This window comes from Eretmochelys imbricata, chromosome 20 (genome assembly GCF_965152235.1).
Source record: "Eretmochelys imbricata isolate rEreImb1 chromosome 20, rEreImb1.hap1, whole genome shotgun sequence".
NCBI lineage: Eukaryota > Metazoa > Chordata > Testudines > Cheloniidae > Eretmochelys > Eretmochelys imbricata.
The window spans coordinates 5,188,025-5,206,156 of NC_135591.1; the positions used below are offsets into that span (position 1 = coordinate 5,188,025).

Genomic DNA, 18,132 nt, shown 5'->3' on the forward strand with positions numbered 1-18,132 from the left:
CAATGGGAGTTAGGTGCCTAATGCCCCAGGCCCCTTTGAAAATGAAAGTCTAGACAAGTGATGGGCAACCTGCGGCCTGCAGGCTGCATGCGTCCCATCAGGTTAATCTGATTGCGAGACATTTTGCTGATGTTGACCGTCTGCAGGCACAGCCCCCGACAGCTCCCAGTGGCTGTGGTTCACCATTCTTGGCCAATGGGAGCTGCGGGCCGCAGGGATGTGCTGACTGCCGCTTCCCGCAGCTCCTATTGGCTGCGGTTCGCCATTCCTGGCCAATGGGAGCTGTGGGGGGCCATGCCTGGGGATGGTCAACATCAGCAAAATGTCTCGGAGCCCGCAATCAGATTACCCTGAAGCTGCAGGTTGCCCACCACTGGTCTAGACCCTCAGCGTGCTGTGGGGCCATGCGGCTATGCCAATGCAAGGCTACCAGTCTGAACTATGGGCCAGCCCAAAGCTGTACATCTGTGCCACTGCCATGGGGCCTTGCTGCCATGGTGCTTTGGGACCTTGCCCCACTTATTTCAGCAGGCCTGACAGTTTGGGGAGCATTCCTGTTTTCTTTGTTTCTTTCTCAATGCCATCTCCTGCTCCCCCCACACTGCAGAGCGGGTATAACCTGGCTGTGATGAACGTTGGAGCTCCAGCCTCCGGGATGAACGCAGCCGTGAGGGCGGCCGTCAGGATTGGGCTGATCCATGGGCACAAGATGCTGGCTGTGCACGATGGGTTTGACGGTCTCGCCCATGGACAGGTACCAGCTAGGACAAGGCAGCTCTACAGCATCCTTCTTCCAGACAGAGTGTCCGTGCGCTGTAAAGAGCCCTGACTAGCAGCCGTGGGAGAGGAACATTCAGAACCATGGAGAGGAGGGAAATCTGAGGTGTAACAGGGGTCTGATGAGATAGGGAGGCCTTTCCAGAGAGCGACAGCTGCAGAAGAGAAGGCACTTACACAACACATGGCAGGAGTGTCTGGAGAAGGGTCGTGCTAGTGGTGTGGAGGTCTGGAGAGAGGGACAAGGTTGTGAGATAGGCTGGAGCAAGCCCAAGGAGGCTATGGATCCTAAACTGAACGGGAGAGCCTACGATAAGGCTCCAGCCCTATTCAGGTGATGTTCGACATAGCAGGGTTATGGAGTGAACAATCAAGGTGAAAGAGAAAAGGCTCCTGGTTTAGTATTGGGCTTCCAGGCAGTGTGGACAGCAACACTGGATCAAAAGCTGCTGTGGGCAGTATCTGTATCTCAGCCCAGTGGTGCCTTTCCGTCTCCAGGAGACACAAGCATATCCCAAAGAAGGTCCGCGCTGATGTGGATTCTGGTTAGATGCAGTACTGAGTACTATACATAACTAACTTGAACGTGTCTTCCTGAAGGTGTCTGAAAGGTGTTTAACTCTGTACATACGGGGGGACATCGGGTGCAGTCCCAGAGGACGCGATTCAAATTGCTTAGGAAAGTTCTGTCCGGTAAGAGCTGCTCTGGACAGACTAGCCTCACTGTCTATTGCCTATGAAGCACTGGGGTAAATGACATCACAAGATGCCGGGCACTAGAGAATCAAACCCACAATTTCACACCAACATCAGTTGCTTACTCTCTAAACGGGAAAATAGTTATTTCAAGATGTGCTTTGGGCTCAGTAGGTGCAATTTCCCATCGGGAGTCACTTCCACTGTCCCCACCTTGTTTTCATGTTGGAAAATTGTTCCCTCCATTGTTACTGGCAAATTACTGGCAAATCAAATAGCCCAGCTCTTCGTGACTCCGTTCTTCTCTTCCTTTTTCACCAGGTGGAAGAGATTGGCTGGGGAGGCGTAGGTGGCTGGACTGGGCTTGGTGGATCGAAACTTGGAACAAAGAGGTAACCCACTAAAGCGTTCTTCCTCTAGCTAGCTACCTTTGTGTCCTTCAAGATACTATTACCAGAGTGGTCTCAAACACATGCTTTGATCAGCGTCATTGCAGGCCCGATTTTCAGACTTGTGACACCACCTGCTGCAACTCCAGGTGAAATCAGCGTTCCCTGCAGACACTCAGCACCTCTGGAGATTAGGTCTCAGGGGCCACCAAGTACGTAGAAATCACTTAGGCTCTTTGGGGCAGAAACTGTCTTTGCTCTGTGTTTGTACAGCACCTAGCACAATAGGATCCGCTCCTAGGTGCTACTGTAACACAAATAAATGACATGTGCAGCACAGACTGAAACCAGCCAGAGATACAGACTGGAGAATTCGCCCAGGTGCATCCTTAGCCTGAGTGATGGAGCTGAGCTCTCTCCACCATGAAGCTTACACCAGCAGCGGAAGTTAAATTAGCCCCTCAAGCAGCATGACCTTCTGCCAGCCCCAGGCCACTGGAGATCAGGGAGCTGCAACCAGCTGTCCCTTGGGGCAGTGAAGGATCGTGGCCCGCATGTCTCCATGGCGATGCTGTAGCAAGCAGAAGCCGAGATGGCCCTGGCATTCTGAGCCGCTCATTTCAGTTGCTTTTTACTTTTCCTCTTTCCGTGGCTTCTCACGCTTGGCCTCAGCCTGGAAGCGAGAGCTGTTTGATGGTATCCAGAGAACAGAGAGAATATTCCTGTTCTAAAACACAGCAGGATGCCATGAATGATGTGTTGGGGGTGGGGGGATATTGACCTGCTCACACATACGTGCATTCAATGGAGAAAACTGAAGCGACTGTTGCAATGATCAGATGGCAAGTCTGTTAATCCCTTAACTAGTCTGGAGCTCTGCAAACTGATCCAGCCTCTTCCTTGCATTCAGCAAATTGAGCCCCACTCCCCTATGTCCTCCCAGCAAATTCCTCTTGTGCCATCCCCCCCGCCACCCCCCCCAATGCAGTGCTCACCACATCCAGGGACTATACAGGCCCAGAAGGGTACATTGATGGTTTTTGTGGCATTTCTGCCTGCAACAGGACTCTGCCTAAGAAATACTTGGAGGAAATCAGCACAACCATCAGCGATTTTAACATTCACGGGCTGATCATCATCGGGGGCTTTGAGGTGAGTCAGGCAGGCTGCCATGAGTCTTTACAGGCGTAGAACCTCGGGCCTGTGGAGTAGCAGGGGGCCAGCCCCCTTTCTCCACCCACGGAACACCCCAGAGGAGATCTGAATCCTGGGGGACGTGAGGCCAGCTGCTTGGCCAGGTGCAAAGATACTCACCGAAAATAGAAGGTCATTACTGGAGGAACTTGACCATTCCCAGGCCTGTTAATGCCTTGAAAATGCTGGAAATCTCCCGTGGTGACTCAGGAGCACAGATCATCCCAGTGCAGCCTGAGTGCTGAGTCTCATCCAGAGTGGGGCTCCAGTCACCAGGGCATTAAGGAACTCAACCTGTGGGCTGATCCCTTGCAGGCCCATCTCCTTTTCCTTCTCCAGGCTCAGGGGATCTGTCAGGGTTCCATTCCCTACAGCTTCCTAGAATGGCTGGTCTCACTGGGTGTCTGGGTTGCATTGCCGGAGTTGGATCATAAAGATCATGGAGTTGGTTCTCCATTTCTGAGAGGACCAGAATGTGTTTGCATGGGACACTGGGTGATCTTCAGCAAAGCTCTCATGGTAGATGCACGGCACTGGTGTCCGTTCTTTGCCGCTCTGTGCAAAACAACACGCTGGGCACCTGCTGGACCCATTGCCCGTCTTCAGGCTTTTGGGGGTGGAGGGGAGCATCCCACAAAGCCACTGCTACCCGACCCTGAACCAATCTTGATCCCACTCCAAAAGGCCCTAGATCCAGCAGAATACCCTTCCTGTCCTTTCTGTGTACCATGCCTACCACCTAGTCCATGACTGGAGATTCCAGGCTCTATGATAATACAAATAATAAATACCCAACTGTCTCATTCTGGGTACGATAGGATTAATCTTCACGCTGACCATTTTCCAGATGCCGCACCGAGGGAAATCCTGGCCCCATTGAAGTCCATGGCAAAACACCCATCTTCAGCGGGGCCAGGATTATGTTACCAAACTACTGGGTGTTAGGAAAAGCTTTCAACTCAGTCACTATCCTCCCTGCACCTGGAGCAGAATGTGGCCCCAGCCAGAAGCAAACCCAGGGCTTTTCAGTGCTGCTCTCCCTTTCTTCCCGGCATCCCGTAGGCTTTCACTGGGAGCTTAGAGCTCGTGGAAGGCCGTGGCAAATACGAAGAACTCTGCATCCCGGTGTGTGTTATTCCAGCCACTGTGTCCAACAACGTCCCTGGCTCTGACTTCAGCATCGGAACTGACACTGCCCTCAATACTATTACCACGGTAAAGCATTTGAAATCTTCTTCCTGCTATGGAAACCTCCAGTCCATTAGTAGTATGATTTGTAGGGTCAAAAGCCATAAGGGACCATTGTGATCATCTCGTCTGACTTATTGCACAACACAGGCCAGAGAACTTCCCTGAAGTACCTGCTGTTTGAACTAGAGAGATCTCTTAGAAACAACATCCAATCTTGATTTTAAAATTGTCAGTGATGGAGAATTCGCCATGACCCTTGGTAAACTGTTCCAGGGGTTAATTACACTTACAAATATGAGCCTATTTGTACTCTGACTTTGTCTAGCTTCAGCTTCCAGGCACTGGATCTTGCTCGATCTTTGTCTGCTAGACTGAAGAGCCCATTTGCAAGTTTTTGTTCCCCATCTAGGTACCAGACTGTGATCAAGCCACCCCTTAACTTTCTCTTTGTTGAGCTAAAGAGCTTGAGCTCCTTGAATCTATCACGATAAATAAGGCTATGTTTTAGTCACGGGTATTTTTAGTAAAAGTCAACAACAGGTCACAGGCAGTAAACAAAAATTCACGGCCCGTGACCTGTCCATGCCTTTACTATACACCCCTGACTAAAACTCGACCGGGGGATGGGCTAAGCGGGGTGGTGCCGCTTATGTTATGTTCTTACTAATTGTCAAAAGGAATTAGTTTACTGTCTTTGTTATATAAAGATCAGCAATAAGTCCATAGAAAAGGTTGAAAATATATTGAAAGATATTAGTTAGTGTCAGTAAAGGAAGAGTGTAATGAGGTAAAAACGAAAGATAGAATTGCTGAAAAAGATTGAAATATTTCTTTATGTAGAAAGGAAATTACTTCACAATTCCTTGGCTGTATACTTCCCAGGTATTAAGGCAATACCCTTGGTTATTTTTAAATTTTTTATTAAAGCAACCTTAACTAAATGAAATTTCATAGGAAAAAAATATTTATCTTTTGGAGACACCTGTCTTATTTCATTCAAGAGTTGATCAATGGTTTTAGTGCCATTCTAGTTACCAGAGCAGGGTGGAATGTTTTGAATTCTGACCCCGACCATCTCGATTGTTCTCCCTACCAATGGAAATGGGGGAATTCTCCATCCCTGGAAGTCTTTGAGTACATCTACACAGCAATTGGGGGTGTGATACTTCAGTCAAGCTAGCGCAGTCAAAGAGCAGTTGGTTGCAGCCGCATGGGCGGCAGTTCAGGTTAGCTGGCCGAATACATACCTAGGATCTCGAGCCAAACTAATGCATGTACTTCTACCCGAGCTGGGAATTCCATCTCCCATTTGTGAGATATCCCCTTCAAGTATGCTATAAGTCAAGCAGAAGTTATGGGCTTGATGCAGGAATTATTGGGTGAGGTTTTCTGGCCTGTTTTATGCAGGAGGTCAGACTAGATGATCACAAAGATTCCTTCCGGCCTTAAAAATCTCAGGGAGGGGAAATCAGGAAAAAACATTGAGGAAATTATAGAGGAGGCTGAATTTATTTATTTATTGAAATTTCAAGTTTACAAAATTTCTCAAAATTTCCAACTGAACATGAAAAAAACCTCAAAAGTTTCTCCCTTTCTCTCCTCCTCAGTCCCTCCCTGCCCACACAAACTCTAGCAATGACCTGATTTGTATATTTCTCTTCTGAGGGCTGAATCCATTAGATTGATCTACTGCCCAGCTCCAGGCTAGATTACAGTCAAAATTCCGAGCATTGTCTGTGGTGTTCTATAAAAAGCGTTTTCAGTGCCACTGTAAAATATAAAATGAACATGAGTTGATCCATAACAACTGCATCTTTCTAAGGCCTCAGTTATGAGCCTTGTTGTATGCTCATGAGGAGCCCACTTCCCCTGCATGGGATACCATGATTGCCAGACACTGTGCAAAGAAGAGAGTGGCCTTTGGGCTGCTAATCCCCTTGCTTTGCAGACGGGTGGGCAGGGGTGGGGAGTGGCTGGAGCCAAAGCAGTGCCCCTCTCTCACAATGTGCCAGTCAATGCAGCTGTGCCCATGGAGGAAGACGTAAGCTATGACAGGAAAAGGGTTGGCAGCTAACTCCCCTCTCATGGAGAGATGGTGAAGCAGTGATCGAACTGCTACCCTCCGTCTCAGTTCGCTTCCTGCCCTGTCCCTGGGGCACTGCAGCCACACGCCACCACTATAACTCAGGCTGGATTGCAAGGTGCCAATCCACCCCTAATATTCAGCGTGACACCCCCACCCCAGGGGCCCTGTTATCTGCTACCACTGCCTGCTTGGCCCAGCTTCTCAAAGTCACCACGGCAGAACAAGATCCCACTGAATCTGAGGCATTGTGGAATTCTGCAGTTAAGAGAGAACTACACTTCAGCCTCGCTGCTGTTAAAGTGAGAGTCCTTCCCCTCCAGGAGCCTTCCTGGTCTGGGATGAGTGGGAAAGTCTCTCTACCTCGCTTCCGATGAAAGATTTCACTGGGTGTTTCACAGACATGCCCCATCCCCACACCCCCAGAGTAGTTCTTTAACCCTAATTCACATCACCCCAGCCTTGATCGCCTTTATTAAGCGGCTCTAAGTAAATCTTGTTACTATTCCCTCCCCAGACCTGTGACCGTATCAAACAATCTGCAGCCGGCACCAAGAGGCGGGTGTTCATCATCGAGACCATGGGAGGGTACTGCGGCTATCTGGCCACCATGGCAGGCTTGGCTTCAGGAGCGGACGCAGCTTATATTTATGAAGATCCCTTCACCATCCGCGACTTACAGGTGAGTCTCTACCTATAAACAACTCATCTGTTCCTCTGTGCTCAAGCACAGCACAAGTACACTGTGCATCGACTTCTTCACCTGGAGTCCAAGCACCTTCCACTGGACAGGCATGGAGCTACAGCTGTGCAGAAGCATGTACCTAGAAAGCACAGTGGCTGTAGTACTGGGAACCAACAGGCCCGAGGTCTGACCCATGCCCCTTCAGTGTGTGCTCTCCCTCGAGCGGTGGCTGGGATAGCTCCCCATACAGGTTGAGGAGCCTGCTACAGACTTGGCTAAGAGCGATGGACTTTTTAGCTCAGCCCATGGAGTCTCATGATCCAGAAGCCCCAGGTTTGTTTCCTCCTGCTGACGAGCCACCCCGGGGCATGGCATTCCACAGACATCAAGGCCAAGTTCACCCCTGGCAGAAACAAGTGCAAGTCCACCAAAGTCAATGGAGCAGTGCCTGCTTAATTCAGCTGTTGGCCTGTATCCTAGAGGGCAGAGATGCAAACTAATCGGAGGGTCTCAGTGGACCGGGATCCCTGGGGAATCCACGCAGGTCTGTGTGGACGGACTTGTCCCACTTCCTGCAGGAAAGGCTCGTGTCAGGCAAGGGAGCAAATGCTGCTCTCAGTGACCCTAGTCTAAATCCAGAGCAAGGCCCTGGGCTGCAGTGGAGTTATTCCGGCTTTTGTAGGGCCTGGTTCTTATTTACACCAATGCCCTTTTCCACGGCTCTGGCAACACAAAGGAACTGGAGCCTGTGAGCACTTTGGAGCCTGGACTGGCTTTTTGGCCTGTGTCCATACAGCGCCTAGCACAATGGGGTCCTGGTCCATGCCAGAATACAAATCATAATCAGTAACAGTGCGAATGAGAAGCTGGCCCATAGACTTTAAGGCCTGAGGGGGCCATTCTGATCATCTGCTCTGACCTCCTGCACCCCACCGGCTGAAGGATCTCACCCAGCGACTCCTGCATGGAGCCTAGTAACTAGACTGAGATCAGCGCTGGGGTTAGGGGCATCTACTCCTCCAAGGGTGCACGCAGACACCACTGTTTTGCCATTGGCCGTAACATCCCGTTAAAATCAATGGCAGTTCTGAACCCTCAGTTACTGCAGTCTAGGTATACATCACACGGGCATTTCAGCAGCCTAGTTAGCTCTCATCTGATAGGCATTCCCCTTTAGCTGAGCTTTATCGACTGACGGGAGAGGTTTTCCTGCTCCCCGAGATGTGGATTTGCGTTTACTCCTTTTAAAAATTGCTTTTAAAATATCTGGATTTGCTTTAAAAAATTCACAGGAATCTAAGAAGCCTCCTGCTCTTTTCTACGTTAACAGGTTAACGTCGAGCATCTGTGTGAGAAAATGAAGACCACAGTGAAGAGAGGCCTGGTGTTGAGGTAACCAGCATCAGAACAAGTCAGGGTGGGGACAGTCACAGGCTGTAGCGGGGGCCAGTGGCTGAAGCGCTGGACCAGGACTTAGGAGACCTGGGTTCTGTTCCTGGCTTTGCCACAGCCCTGCTGGCTGTCCTAAGGCAAGTCACTTGCCTTCTTTGTCTAGCAGGTTCCTCAGCTGTACCCTGGGGATGAGACTTTCCCTCTCTTAAAGCCCTTTTCCATGAACAGCATTAGATAATCCATATTATGCTAGATGCCCCTTACGTGGGATATACATTCCACAGCCTTTATTAACAAAGGTGCTCTGAGGGTCTGGAGAGCAATCAGAATCCTGGTGCAAAGACCACCAAGGGACCTTGGGATTCGTAAAATACAGTCAGCTATAAGGCAACATTTTCAAAAGCACCTAAGTCACTTAGGCCCAGCTCAGCAAAGGTATTTAGGTGCCCATTGAGTTCAGTAGGAATTAGGCACCTAAATACTTCTGAGGATCTGGGGCTTTAGAAACACAGATCCCATTGACTTTCAATGGGATTTAGGAACCTGAGTCATTTTGGATCTTTGGGAATGTTCTCCAGATCTGTCTAGGGGAAAGATTTGCTCATCTCCCTGGTGTAACGGTAAAAAAAAACCATCCAACCATACTCACAAATGAAAACCATAGGCAATACAGGCCCAGCACATTTCTAAAGGGCTGACCCTGAGCTGTCATTCAGCTCTGCCTCACCAATCTATATTTCTCTCTTCATGAATCTCCTTCCTGCCCCAGTTTTTCCCCCATCACCCAATGCCTAAAAGCCACTTATTTGAGTATTCTATCTCCATCTGTCATGTCCACCCCTCATTCACTTGGGCTTTCGTGTTTGCACCTCACAGGAATGAGAAGTGCAACGAAAACTACACTACCGACTTCATCTTCAACCTGTATTCAGAGGAAGGGAAAGGCATCTTCGAGAGCAGGAAAAACGTGCTGGGACACATGCAGCAGGTACACAGTAAGCTGGTGAGGTAGCGTGGCCTAGTGGATGGGGCACTAGACGAGGACTCAGGAGACCTTAGTTCTGGTCCTAGCTTTGCCACTCAGCTGGTGAGTGACCTTGTCCAAGTCCCTTTCCCTCTTGATGCCTCTGTTTCCCCTCCCACCCTTTGGCTGCTTAGACTGAGCTCTTTGTGCCAGGGCCTATCTCGGTACCACTCGGCCCAATGGAGCCCTGATCTCAGTCAGTGCCATTATAATATGCTAAATAACAGAGGATGCTCTCCTCTAGACAGCAAAGCTCCTCCCAGTTCAGTACCATCTTTCCTCTGCCCTATTGCTTTGTCCAAATGACCCAAACCTCTGGAAAGGAGCAGTTGGATTGGCTTCTGGCAACACCATCTTAAAGAGCCAATAGCAGCTCTTCTGGGCTCCAAAATCCTCTGCTGGGAGAGAACGGTACTAGATGGAAATTGCCTTGCTGAGCCAAGTGCTGGGGGTCTTGGTGTTGATCACAGGTGCTAGAATTTGGGGTTGGTACAGTGTCCGGAAGCAACAGCCCTTGTACGATTAATTCTGCCTTCTGGGCCGGTGATGCGCCAGGTATCCCATTGAAAGGCAGCGAGTTCACCCTGTTGTCATGACTCTTCATGCCTGAAACCAAACTGACTCTCTCGCTGCGAATGGCAGGGTGGGACGCCGACTCCCTTCGACAGGAACTTTGGAACAAAGATGGGTGCAAAGTCTGTGGCATGGCTCACTGGAAAAATCAAGGAATACTCCAGGCATGGTAGGTTACACGTCACGGTAGGAAGAGACCCCCATGGCCCAGGCAGAGCCATCCACCTAGCTTTCTGTGCAGTAGTTGGGTGCACATGTCACGTGCTTTTATAGCTACATTCAGGGTGGATAAAAATCAATTTTAAAAAATCAAATTTGTATTTAAATGGGATTTGGTTTTGAAATTAAATCCATTTTTCTTTAAAATTAATTTCAAATTTAACAACCTACGTAAGGCCTAAACTTACTATAATCTTTTAAAATCATTTAAATTAAATAAAAAATATTCAAACAGTACCTGATTGCTGTCGAAGTTTTAAAGAAAATCAAACCGCTGAGCGGGGAGAAAGCACTGGCTTAGCACCTGGAACTAGACTTTGTGGACATGCTAAACCAGCTTTTAACAGCCACGGCCTCTGCTGCGAGTGCAGAGAGGCTGTTTTCTTCATTTCGGTTTATTCAACTAGTTCAGCTCCATGATTAGTTCGTCTGAAGCTGAGGAACCGAATGGGAGTTGAAAAAAGCAGGAAAGTTTGTTTTCCCTCTTTCCATCTAAAGGAGCTGTGAGAGGATGAGATCTACTGGCTCTAAAATCTTGAAGGACATGAGGATCTATGAAGGGACTCAGGGTTGCAACACCATATACACTGAAAAGTTGTATCGGCAGAGCGATCTCTCGGGTATGAAAAATCCACCCCTCAAGAGACATAGTTAAGTCGACCTAACCCCCAGTGTAGGCAGTGTGAGGTTGCTGGAATGAGGTCAATGGAAGATGGGTCGCCCATCACCCACCTGATGCCCTGACCGCTGGCCGACAGAGCCACTCTCTCTCTCTGGCCCGATGACTGAGAGTGACTCTGTAGGCCAGCGATTAGGGCATCCACCTGGGAGAACGGAGACCCAGCGTCCAGTCCCCCGGCTCCAATTGCTCCATTATTTATCCAGAGTGGAACAGCTTCAGTGGGAGAGGTTAAGGAAGCCCCCCACCAGACTATTGCATAGCTCAGTGGCTAGAGCACTCTCTGGAGAGGTAGGATTTGAGGGATTTCCCTTCTCACATACCAGGCAAGTGCTCTAATCACTGGGCTAAGAGTGGGCATTACCCTCTCCACCAGGGTGTTGAACGAGACCTGATCCAGCAGGTGGCCTTTCACTGATCTTCCCCCAGTTTGTGAATCACTCTGGGACCTAGGTGGGAGATGGGCATCTGGATTCCTAGAGGGAGGCAGCAGCGTGCATGCCCAGAGGCAGAAACATAAGCACCAAGGTAGCTTTTACCCTTACAACTTAGGTCTGAGTGAGTATAAGGGCCTACGGGTTCTGAGTTTTATGTATTGCAATGATGCCAAAAAAGGGACTTAGCACCTCTGGCTGGCGTTTAGGCACATAACTCTCTGTGGATCTGGGCCATAGTGACCAGAAAACAGTCAATCCAATTCACCAACTACAGTCAATGCTTCCTTTGTTTAATAAATCAGTTGGTTTTGATAAACTTATTTTTTTCTTATGTATTCAGCACATTTAAGGTAGCTTGAGTAAAAAATTAATGTAGTAAATAAATGTGTCATTCACCGTTTTCTAAGAGTAAGAAAAAAGGAAAAATTAAGCATCTGAATAAATGTATGTTAAGCTAATAGACACTACAGCTTCCTGGTTAGCAAAAAGAAGCATCAGATGGAGTGAAAAGGCTGTATTTAGTTGCAAACCAACATGTAGTGGTTATTAACTAATGAGAATCAGTTTTTTTAAAGGAAAATAACTAAGTACAAATGCAAAATAAGATTAAAATGGATTATTAAATCAGAGGTTCCTGCCTGCTGATTTAAATCATGGTTAAAACCAATGCTTTCAAAGCACTTGGCAATCCACGCTGGGGCTGTTGCTTCTCTGCCAGCTGCTTTGTGGGACCCTGCAGTGTTGGTGTAGCTGTGTGGGTCCCAGGAGAGTAGAGAGACAAGGTGGGTGAGTGTTGCATTTACAGCATAGTGGGTGAAGGCACTGCCGCCACCTAGTGGCGGATGTTGAGAACTAAGTTCTCAGTGCATTTTCACAAAGGCGGTAACCCTAACGCAGCGCATTTAGGACCTGGCTTTTCAGAGTTAAGGAGGATGTTTCAGGCTGTGGGAGAGCAGCTGGGTGGGGAGGCAGCTCCTCATTTCTGATGGGGGAAAAATAAAAAACAGATGGGGGTATAAGGGCTAGGACCAGCGCTGGCCCCAGGAACCGCAAGAGCCTGAGCCACAGACACCTAGGGTACGTTTGGGGGAGAAGAGAATTTGGCCGTTCAAAAACTAACAGAGGCTGGGATGAGGCTTACGGTAGCAAAACTGTGTGGCCTAGAGGCTAGAGCACTGGGTGGACTCCGGAAACATGGGCGCCTGTTGGGTGACCTGGAGCAAGTCACATCCCCTCGCTGTGCTTCAGTTTCCCCATCTGTATAATGGGGATAAGGAAACTGACCTTTGTAAAGCACTTTGAAATCATAGAATCATAGAATATCAGGGTTGGAAGGGACCTCAGGAGGTCATCTAGTCCAACCCCCTGCTCAAAGCAGGACCAATCCCCAATTAAATCATCCCAGCCAGGGCTTTGTCAAGCCTGACCTTAAAAACGTCTAAGGAAGGAGATTCTACCACCTCCCTAGGTAACGCATTCCAGTGTTTCACCACCCTCCTAGTGAAAAAGTTTTTCCTAATATCCAACCTAAACCTCCCCCACTGCAACTTGAGACCATTACTCCTTGTCCTGTCCTCTTCTACCACTGAGAATAGTCTAGAACCATCCTCTCTGGAACCACCTCTCAGGTAGTTGAAAGCAGCTATCAAATCCTCCCTCATTCTTCTCTTCTGCAGACTAAACAATCCCAGTTCCCTCAGCCTCTCCTCATAAGTCATGTGTTCCAGTCCCCTAATCATTTTTGTTGCCCTTCGCTGGACTCTCTCCAATTTATCCACATCCTTCTTGTAGTGTGGGGCCCAAAACTGGACACAGTACTCCAGATGAGGCCTCACCAATGTCGAATAGAGGGGGATGATCAAGTCCCTCCATCTGCTCGCTATGCCCCTACTTATACATCCCAAAATGCCATTGGCCTTCTTGGCAACAGGGGCACACTGCTGACTCATATCCAGCTTCTCGTCCACTGTCACCCGTAGGTCCTTTTCCGCTGAACTGCTGCCTAGCCATTCGGTCCCTAGTCTGTAGCGGTGCATTGGGTTCTTCCGTCCTAAGTGCAGGACCCTGCACTTATCCTTATTGAACCTCATCAGATTTCTTTTGGCCCAATCCTCCAATTTGTCTAGGTCCCTCTGTATCCTATCCCTGCCCTCCAGCGTATCTACCACTCCTCCCAGTTTAGTGTCATCCGCAAACTTGCTGAGAGTGCAATCCACACCATCCTCCAGATCATTTATGAAGATATTGAACAAAACCGGCCCCAGGACCGACCCTTGGGGCACTCCACTTGACACCGGCTGCCAACTAGCCATGGAGCCATTGATCACTACCCGTTGAGCCCGACAATCTAGCCAACTTTCTACCCACCTTATAGTGCATTCATCCAGCCCATACTTCTTTAACTTGCTGGCAAGAATACTGTGGGATCTATTGATGAAAAGAGCTAGGCATTATTACGGGACATGGAGAAGCAGGCTGCTTAGCGCATGAGGAGGTGATGGTTAGAAATGAAATGCTGTGGCTGCTAAGTTAACCAAATGTGTTTGAGGAGGAAGGATCCTTGCATCCAGTTGTGCTTTTCACTTACTTTGAATTCACCTAGCGTCAGTCTCCAGGAACATACAGATTTCAAAATCCGCAGGGATATTCGCCCCATGCAATCAGTGGGCAGGGTGGAACCTGGTTTTGGTTTTTTTTTTCCTCCCACAGACAGTGACTTTTTTATTGGACAATTTGTTTGGTACATATAATTCTCTTCTGAAGTACAGTGTGAGGATATGGGAAAAATTACACTTAAGACTTATCTAAGCTTGACAGCATGTACTCCATACACCAGTCATAACAGAACTGGTTGAAGGCAGAGACGGACCAACTAGCCTTCAAACAAGATATCTCCCTATATTGCATTTCTCGGCAGAATGAAATGGCTCAGGGGACCATGCAATCCCATAGCATTCAGCAAGAGGCCTCACTGTCACATTTGAGGGTGGCCTCAGGCTGCCTTGCTTTGTTCTCTGCCTCCTTGTCCAGGTTTTTGCCTCCTCTGCAAATGAACTTGGGCACACAATCAGTGAGCTGCAGCAGATGAGCTGGAGGGCTGGGTACTGAAGTACTAAGATGGTTTCACTCCAATTCCTTGCAGGTCGTATCTTTGCCAACACCGCAGATTCAGCCTGCCTCTTGGGCATGCGCAGACGGAATCTTGTCTTCCAGCCACTCGCCGAACTCGAAGAACAGACCGATTTTGAGTAGGTTTTCCAAACATTCTTCCCCTTTCCTGTCCATTTACCGCACTGGTGACGAATTGATGAGTAAGGGAGGATATGAAAACAATATTTGAAAGGGTTAGGAAGCAAGGAGGGAGGTTGTAGAGGGCTGGTCTCTAATTAAGACACAGGTATATCACAAGCTGAACATCAGGTATGTCTTCCAACTGGGAAGATCTCTCAGCGAACAGAATAGTATCCCAAAAGAAGTGGTGGAAGTCCCACGGCTCAACTCATTTAAGAAACCAACAGGAGAAGACAGTGTGAGGGTTCAGAGCAGTTGTACCATAAAGACCATGATCAGCATGAAGAAGGGCTTTTGAATCCAGCAGATAAAGGAGTAACAAGACCCAGGACCTGGAAGTTGAAGCTAGATAAAAATCACATGGTTGGAAATAAAAATGTGTGCCTTAAACCAGAGTAAGCAATGGGAACAGCTTCCCAAGGGACACAGCAGATCCTTTCTCATGTGGAGTCTTTAAAATCCAGGACTAGGTATCTTCCTAAAAGTGATGCTCTAGCTCAACCAGAAGCGACAAGCTCACAGCAGGAATCACTGGGGGAGGTTCTACACCTGTGGGAGGTCAAGCTGATCAGAATGTCCCATCTGACCTTGAAATCTATTAATAAAATCAACACTTCCCTGCCTGCTCCCAGAGTTATTTCCTGTTGGGAGCAGTAGCTCATCCAGCCCCTGGGTGGGGATCATTGCTTTGACCTTCCTGGTAACTCCAAGTCTTTTCTAAGTATATTAGCTCACGAATGAGCAGCATCACGCATATGCCTGTGTGATCCAGAGGTGTGGATTAAAAAGTCGCTGCTGATCACAATTATTTTCTTTTCTCTATAGGTTCCCCTACCATGCTCATCATCAGAGTTTCTGAGCACCTTCCAGTAATGCATTAAGCAATATGCCTAACGTGTGTCCCATGTTCGGGAGTGGGTTTTACAATATACATTTCTTTTTCCCCAACAGGCACCGCCTCCCCAAACAACAGTGGTGGCTAAAACTTCGTCCAATCTTAAAGATTCTGGCCAAATACAAGACCGACTTGGATACCTCCGAGAAAGCCCACTTGGAACACATCACGCGCAAGGGGATGCCTGCTGAAGCCAACATCTAAATCACTGGAGAGGCAACCCAGCTGGAACAAAAGCAGATCTGCCTCTAAAAATAGCTTTTGGCATCAGGGACCTCTGAAATAAAGTTCTTCCTGTTTTAGCTCACGTCCCCAGCTCAGCATGCAGCAGTCTAGCATTTATACAGTAGTTGGGGCTGCAGTCAGTCACGTGTGCGTATGAAAACAAGACACACAACTCCCAGGATGGCAATGCAATATCCTGGTATATAAAACTGCCTAATTTACTGGTTAAAAAAGAGTTTTGAAATGCACTTTCTGGGGCTGATTTAGCTTCCACGGGGTAGTTTAAATGGATGAATCGGTCAGGCTTCTTGTACATCCAAGTTAACCATTTTAAAACGTTAGAGTCTAATTTATGTCACGGTTTTAGAAGAAACCCTCCATGTTTCTGAACTGGCTCTTGTTATGGCAGGAAGTGCCAGCGAAATGAGAATAAACACTATGAGTAGAATTACTTTGGTTTTATCTTCTCCAGACGCTTGAATGAACAGGAATTGTTTGACCAGGGAGTTGCCTGCATCAACCTGTCTGAATCCTGTTACTAATTTATATTATGGTGGCACCTAGGAGCCCCAGTCACGGATCAGGCCTCACGGTGTTCGGTGCTGTACAAACACACAACAAAAAAGACAGGTTTCAGAGTAGCAGACGTGTTACTCTGTATCCGCAAAAAGAAAAGGAATACAGAAACAGTTAGTCTCTAAGGTGCCACAAGTACTCCTTTTCTAACAACAAAAAGACAGTCCCTTCCCCGAAGAGCTTATAAGGGTCTGTCTACACGGCAATCAGTCAGAGGTGTGATTGCAGCACATGTAGGCCTACCCGAGATCGCCTTACTAAAGCAGCAGCATAGCCATGGAGGAGATATGGGCTTGCTACTGGAGTATGCACGCAGGGTCTGGGTGAGATTCTACTTCAGCATCCTGCTTTTCTAGCAAGCTACTTCAATCAAACTCATGCCCCAATACTTAACCGATCAATGCACTATGAATGCCACCGTTCGAACACACTATCTGTTCACGTCCAGCTAGCTGGACGCTTCACATAGCTCTGGATCTGAGCACCTCACATTCTCTAGTGGAATTTATCCTCAACACCCTTCTGCAGCAGCAAAGGATTAGCCCCCTTGCTGGGGAAACAAGCGGCACAGGGTCGACTAGGTCACCCAGTGGCAGAGCCAGGAATAGAACCCAGCTCTCCAGAAGCCTAATCTACACTAGTAAAGGATTACCTGTAGAGCTGTCCTGGCAAACCTTCCTAGTGCAGATGCATCTCATACTGGCAATAAAGGGCTGGTGCTGGGATAGCTTATACCAGCTCCTCGAGTGAAATAACCTATGCCAGCAAAAACACTTTTAAGCTGGTATCACTGCATCTACGTTAGGTCTTTTGGTGACCTTTCTATATCGGCAAGAGAGAGTCATTCCCCTAACCAACATTGCTATGCTGGCAAAAGTGTCTAATGGAGACCGGGCCTGAGTCCTCATCCCCTAGCCTATAATGTCCCCCCAACCATGAGCTCCCCCTCCAGGATGACAATTCCGTATCACAACACCCAGCACCTGGTAGTTCGCAGGAGCTGAGGCCAGAGCCAAAGAACGTTACAGATACCAGGTCTACCAGCTTTGTCACCCGCACAGGGCGGTGGAGGCTCACATGAGCACTGCCGCTAATACCTTCACTGCAGCAGAGGTGCTAACGGGTCAGATACTTGGACAAATGCCAAGAGCTGCGCTAAACGACCCCTCCTCCAGGAAGAGGATCCTGGTCTCTGGAGGGGCCGGCGGAGGGAAATTCAGGCTGAAGAGGAGAGACAGTGGAAGCCTTTTATTTTGTTAAAAAAACAGAAAAGAGGTGACCCTACGGCAGAAAAGTTTCTCCCCCTGCTCAATTTTTACAAGAATTTCAAAACAAAATTTTGAATTTTTTTTTTCATTTTGAACTAGGTTCTGTTTTTTTAGAAAAGAGAAAATAAAAATAAAGTGAGGAAAAAACTCTGGCATCTTTTTCTGGAGGGGAGTTGTTTTGTTTTGAAGACAAGGGGAATATTTCCCACCAAAAAACAAATTGGGGTTCCTCTCCCCAAAAAAGATTTTCCCAAAAACACACTTACCTTTTTTTGAACCAGCTCTGAGGAGGTTGGCTTCTCCTGGCACTAGCTAAGCTGATGGCCCTCATGGCTCTTCTGACCAAGGGCTAAATACCCTCTGATGTACTGAGACCCATCAGGTCCCATCGTCCAAAGGGCAAAGGCTAGCTTCCCCTACATTTTGAGCTGCTTCCCAAATAGGGAAAAACTCTGGGAGGTTCTTCTCAGAAGAACATTGCTGGCCTACTGTCCCGCTTCATATTGGCAAGGAGACCAGCATAACAAGACAGGTCTTG

At 48.2% G+C, this 18,132-nt stretch overlaps 1 protein-coding gene across 3 annotated transcripts in view; it reads left to right on the plus strand.

Annotated features, from left to right (window-relative positions):
• PFKM (phosphofructokinase, muscle) overlaps window positions 1-15,837 on the plus strand; it is a 31,606-nt gene extending 15,769 nt beyond the window's left edge. For all 3 annotated transcript variants that reach the window (XM_077838520.1, XM_077838522.1, XM_077838521.1), the window contains 10 exons: window positions 608-754; window positions 1,795-1,865; window positions 2,927-3,014; window positions 4,119-4,271; window positions 6,848-7,012; window positions 8,346-8,407; window positions 9,284-9,395; window positions 10,074-10,173; window positions 14,482-14,587; window positions 15,582-15,837. In XM_077838520.1, coding sequence (XP_077694646.1) covers window positions 608-754; window positions 1,795-1,865; window positions 2,927-3,014; window positions 4,119-4,271; window positions 6,848-7,012; window positions 8,346-8,407; window positions 9,284-9,395; window positions 10,074-10,173; window positions 14,482-14,587; window positions 15,582-15,729 — 1,152 coding nt within the window. In that variant the 3' untranslated portion in view covers window positions 15,730-15,837. The remainder of the gene's footprint in view (window positions 1-607; window positions 755-1,794; window positions 1,866-2,926; window positions 3,015-4,118; window positions 4,272-6,847; window positions 7,013-8,345; window positions 8,408-9,283; window positions 9,396-10,073; window positions 10,174-14,481; window positions 14,588-15,581) is intronic.
• The last annotated feature ends 2,295 nt before the right edge of the window (window positions 15,838-18,132 follow it).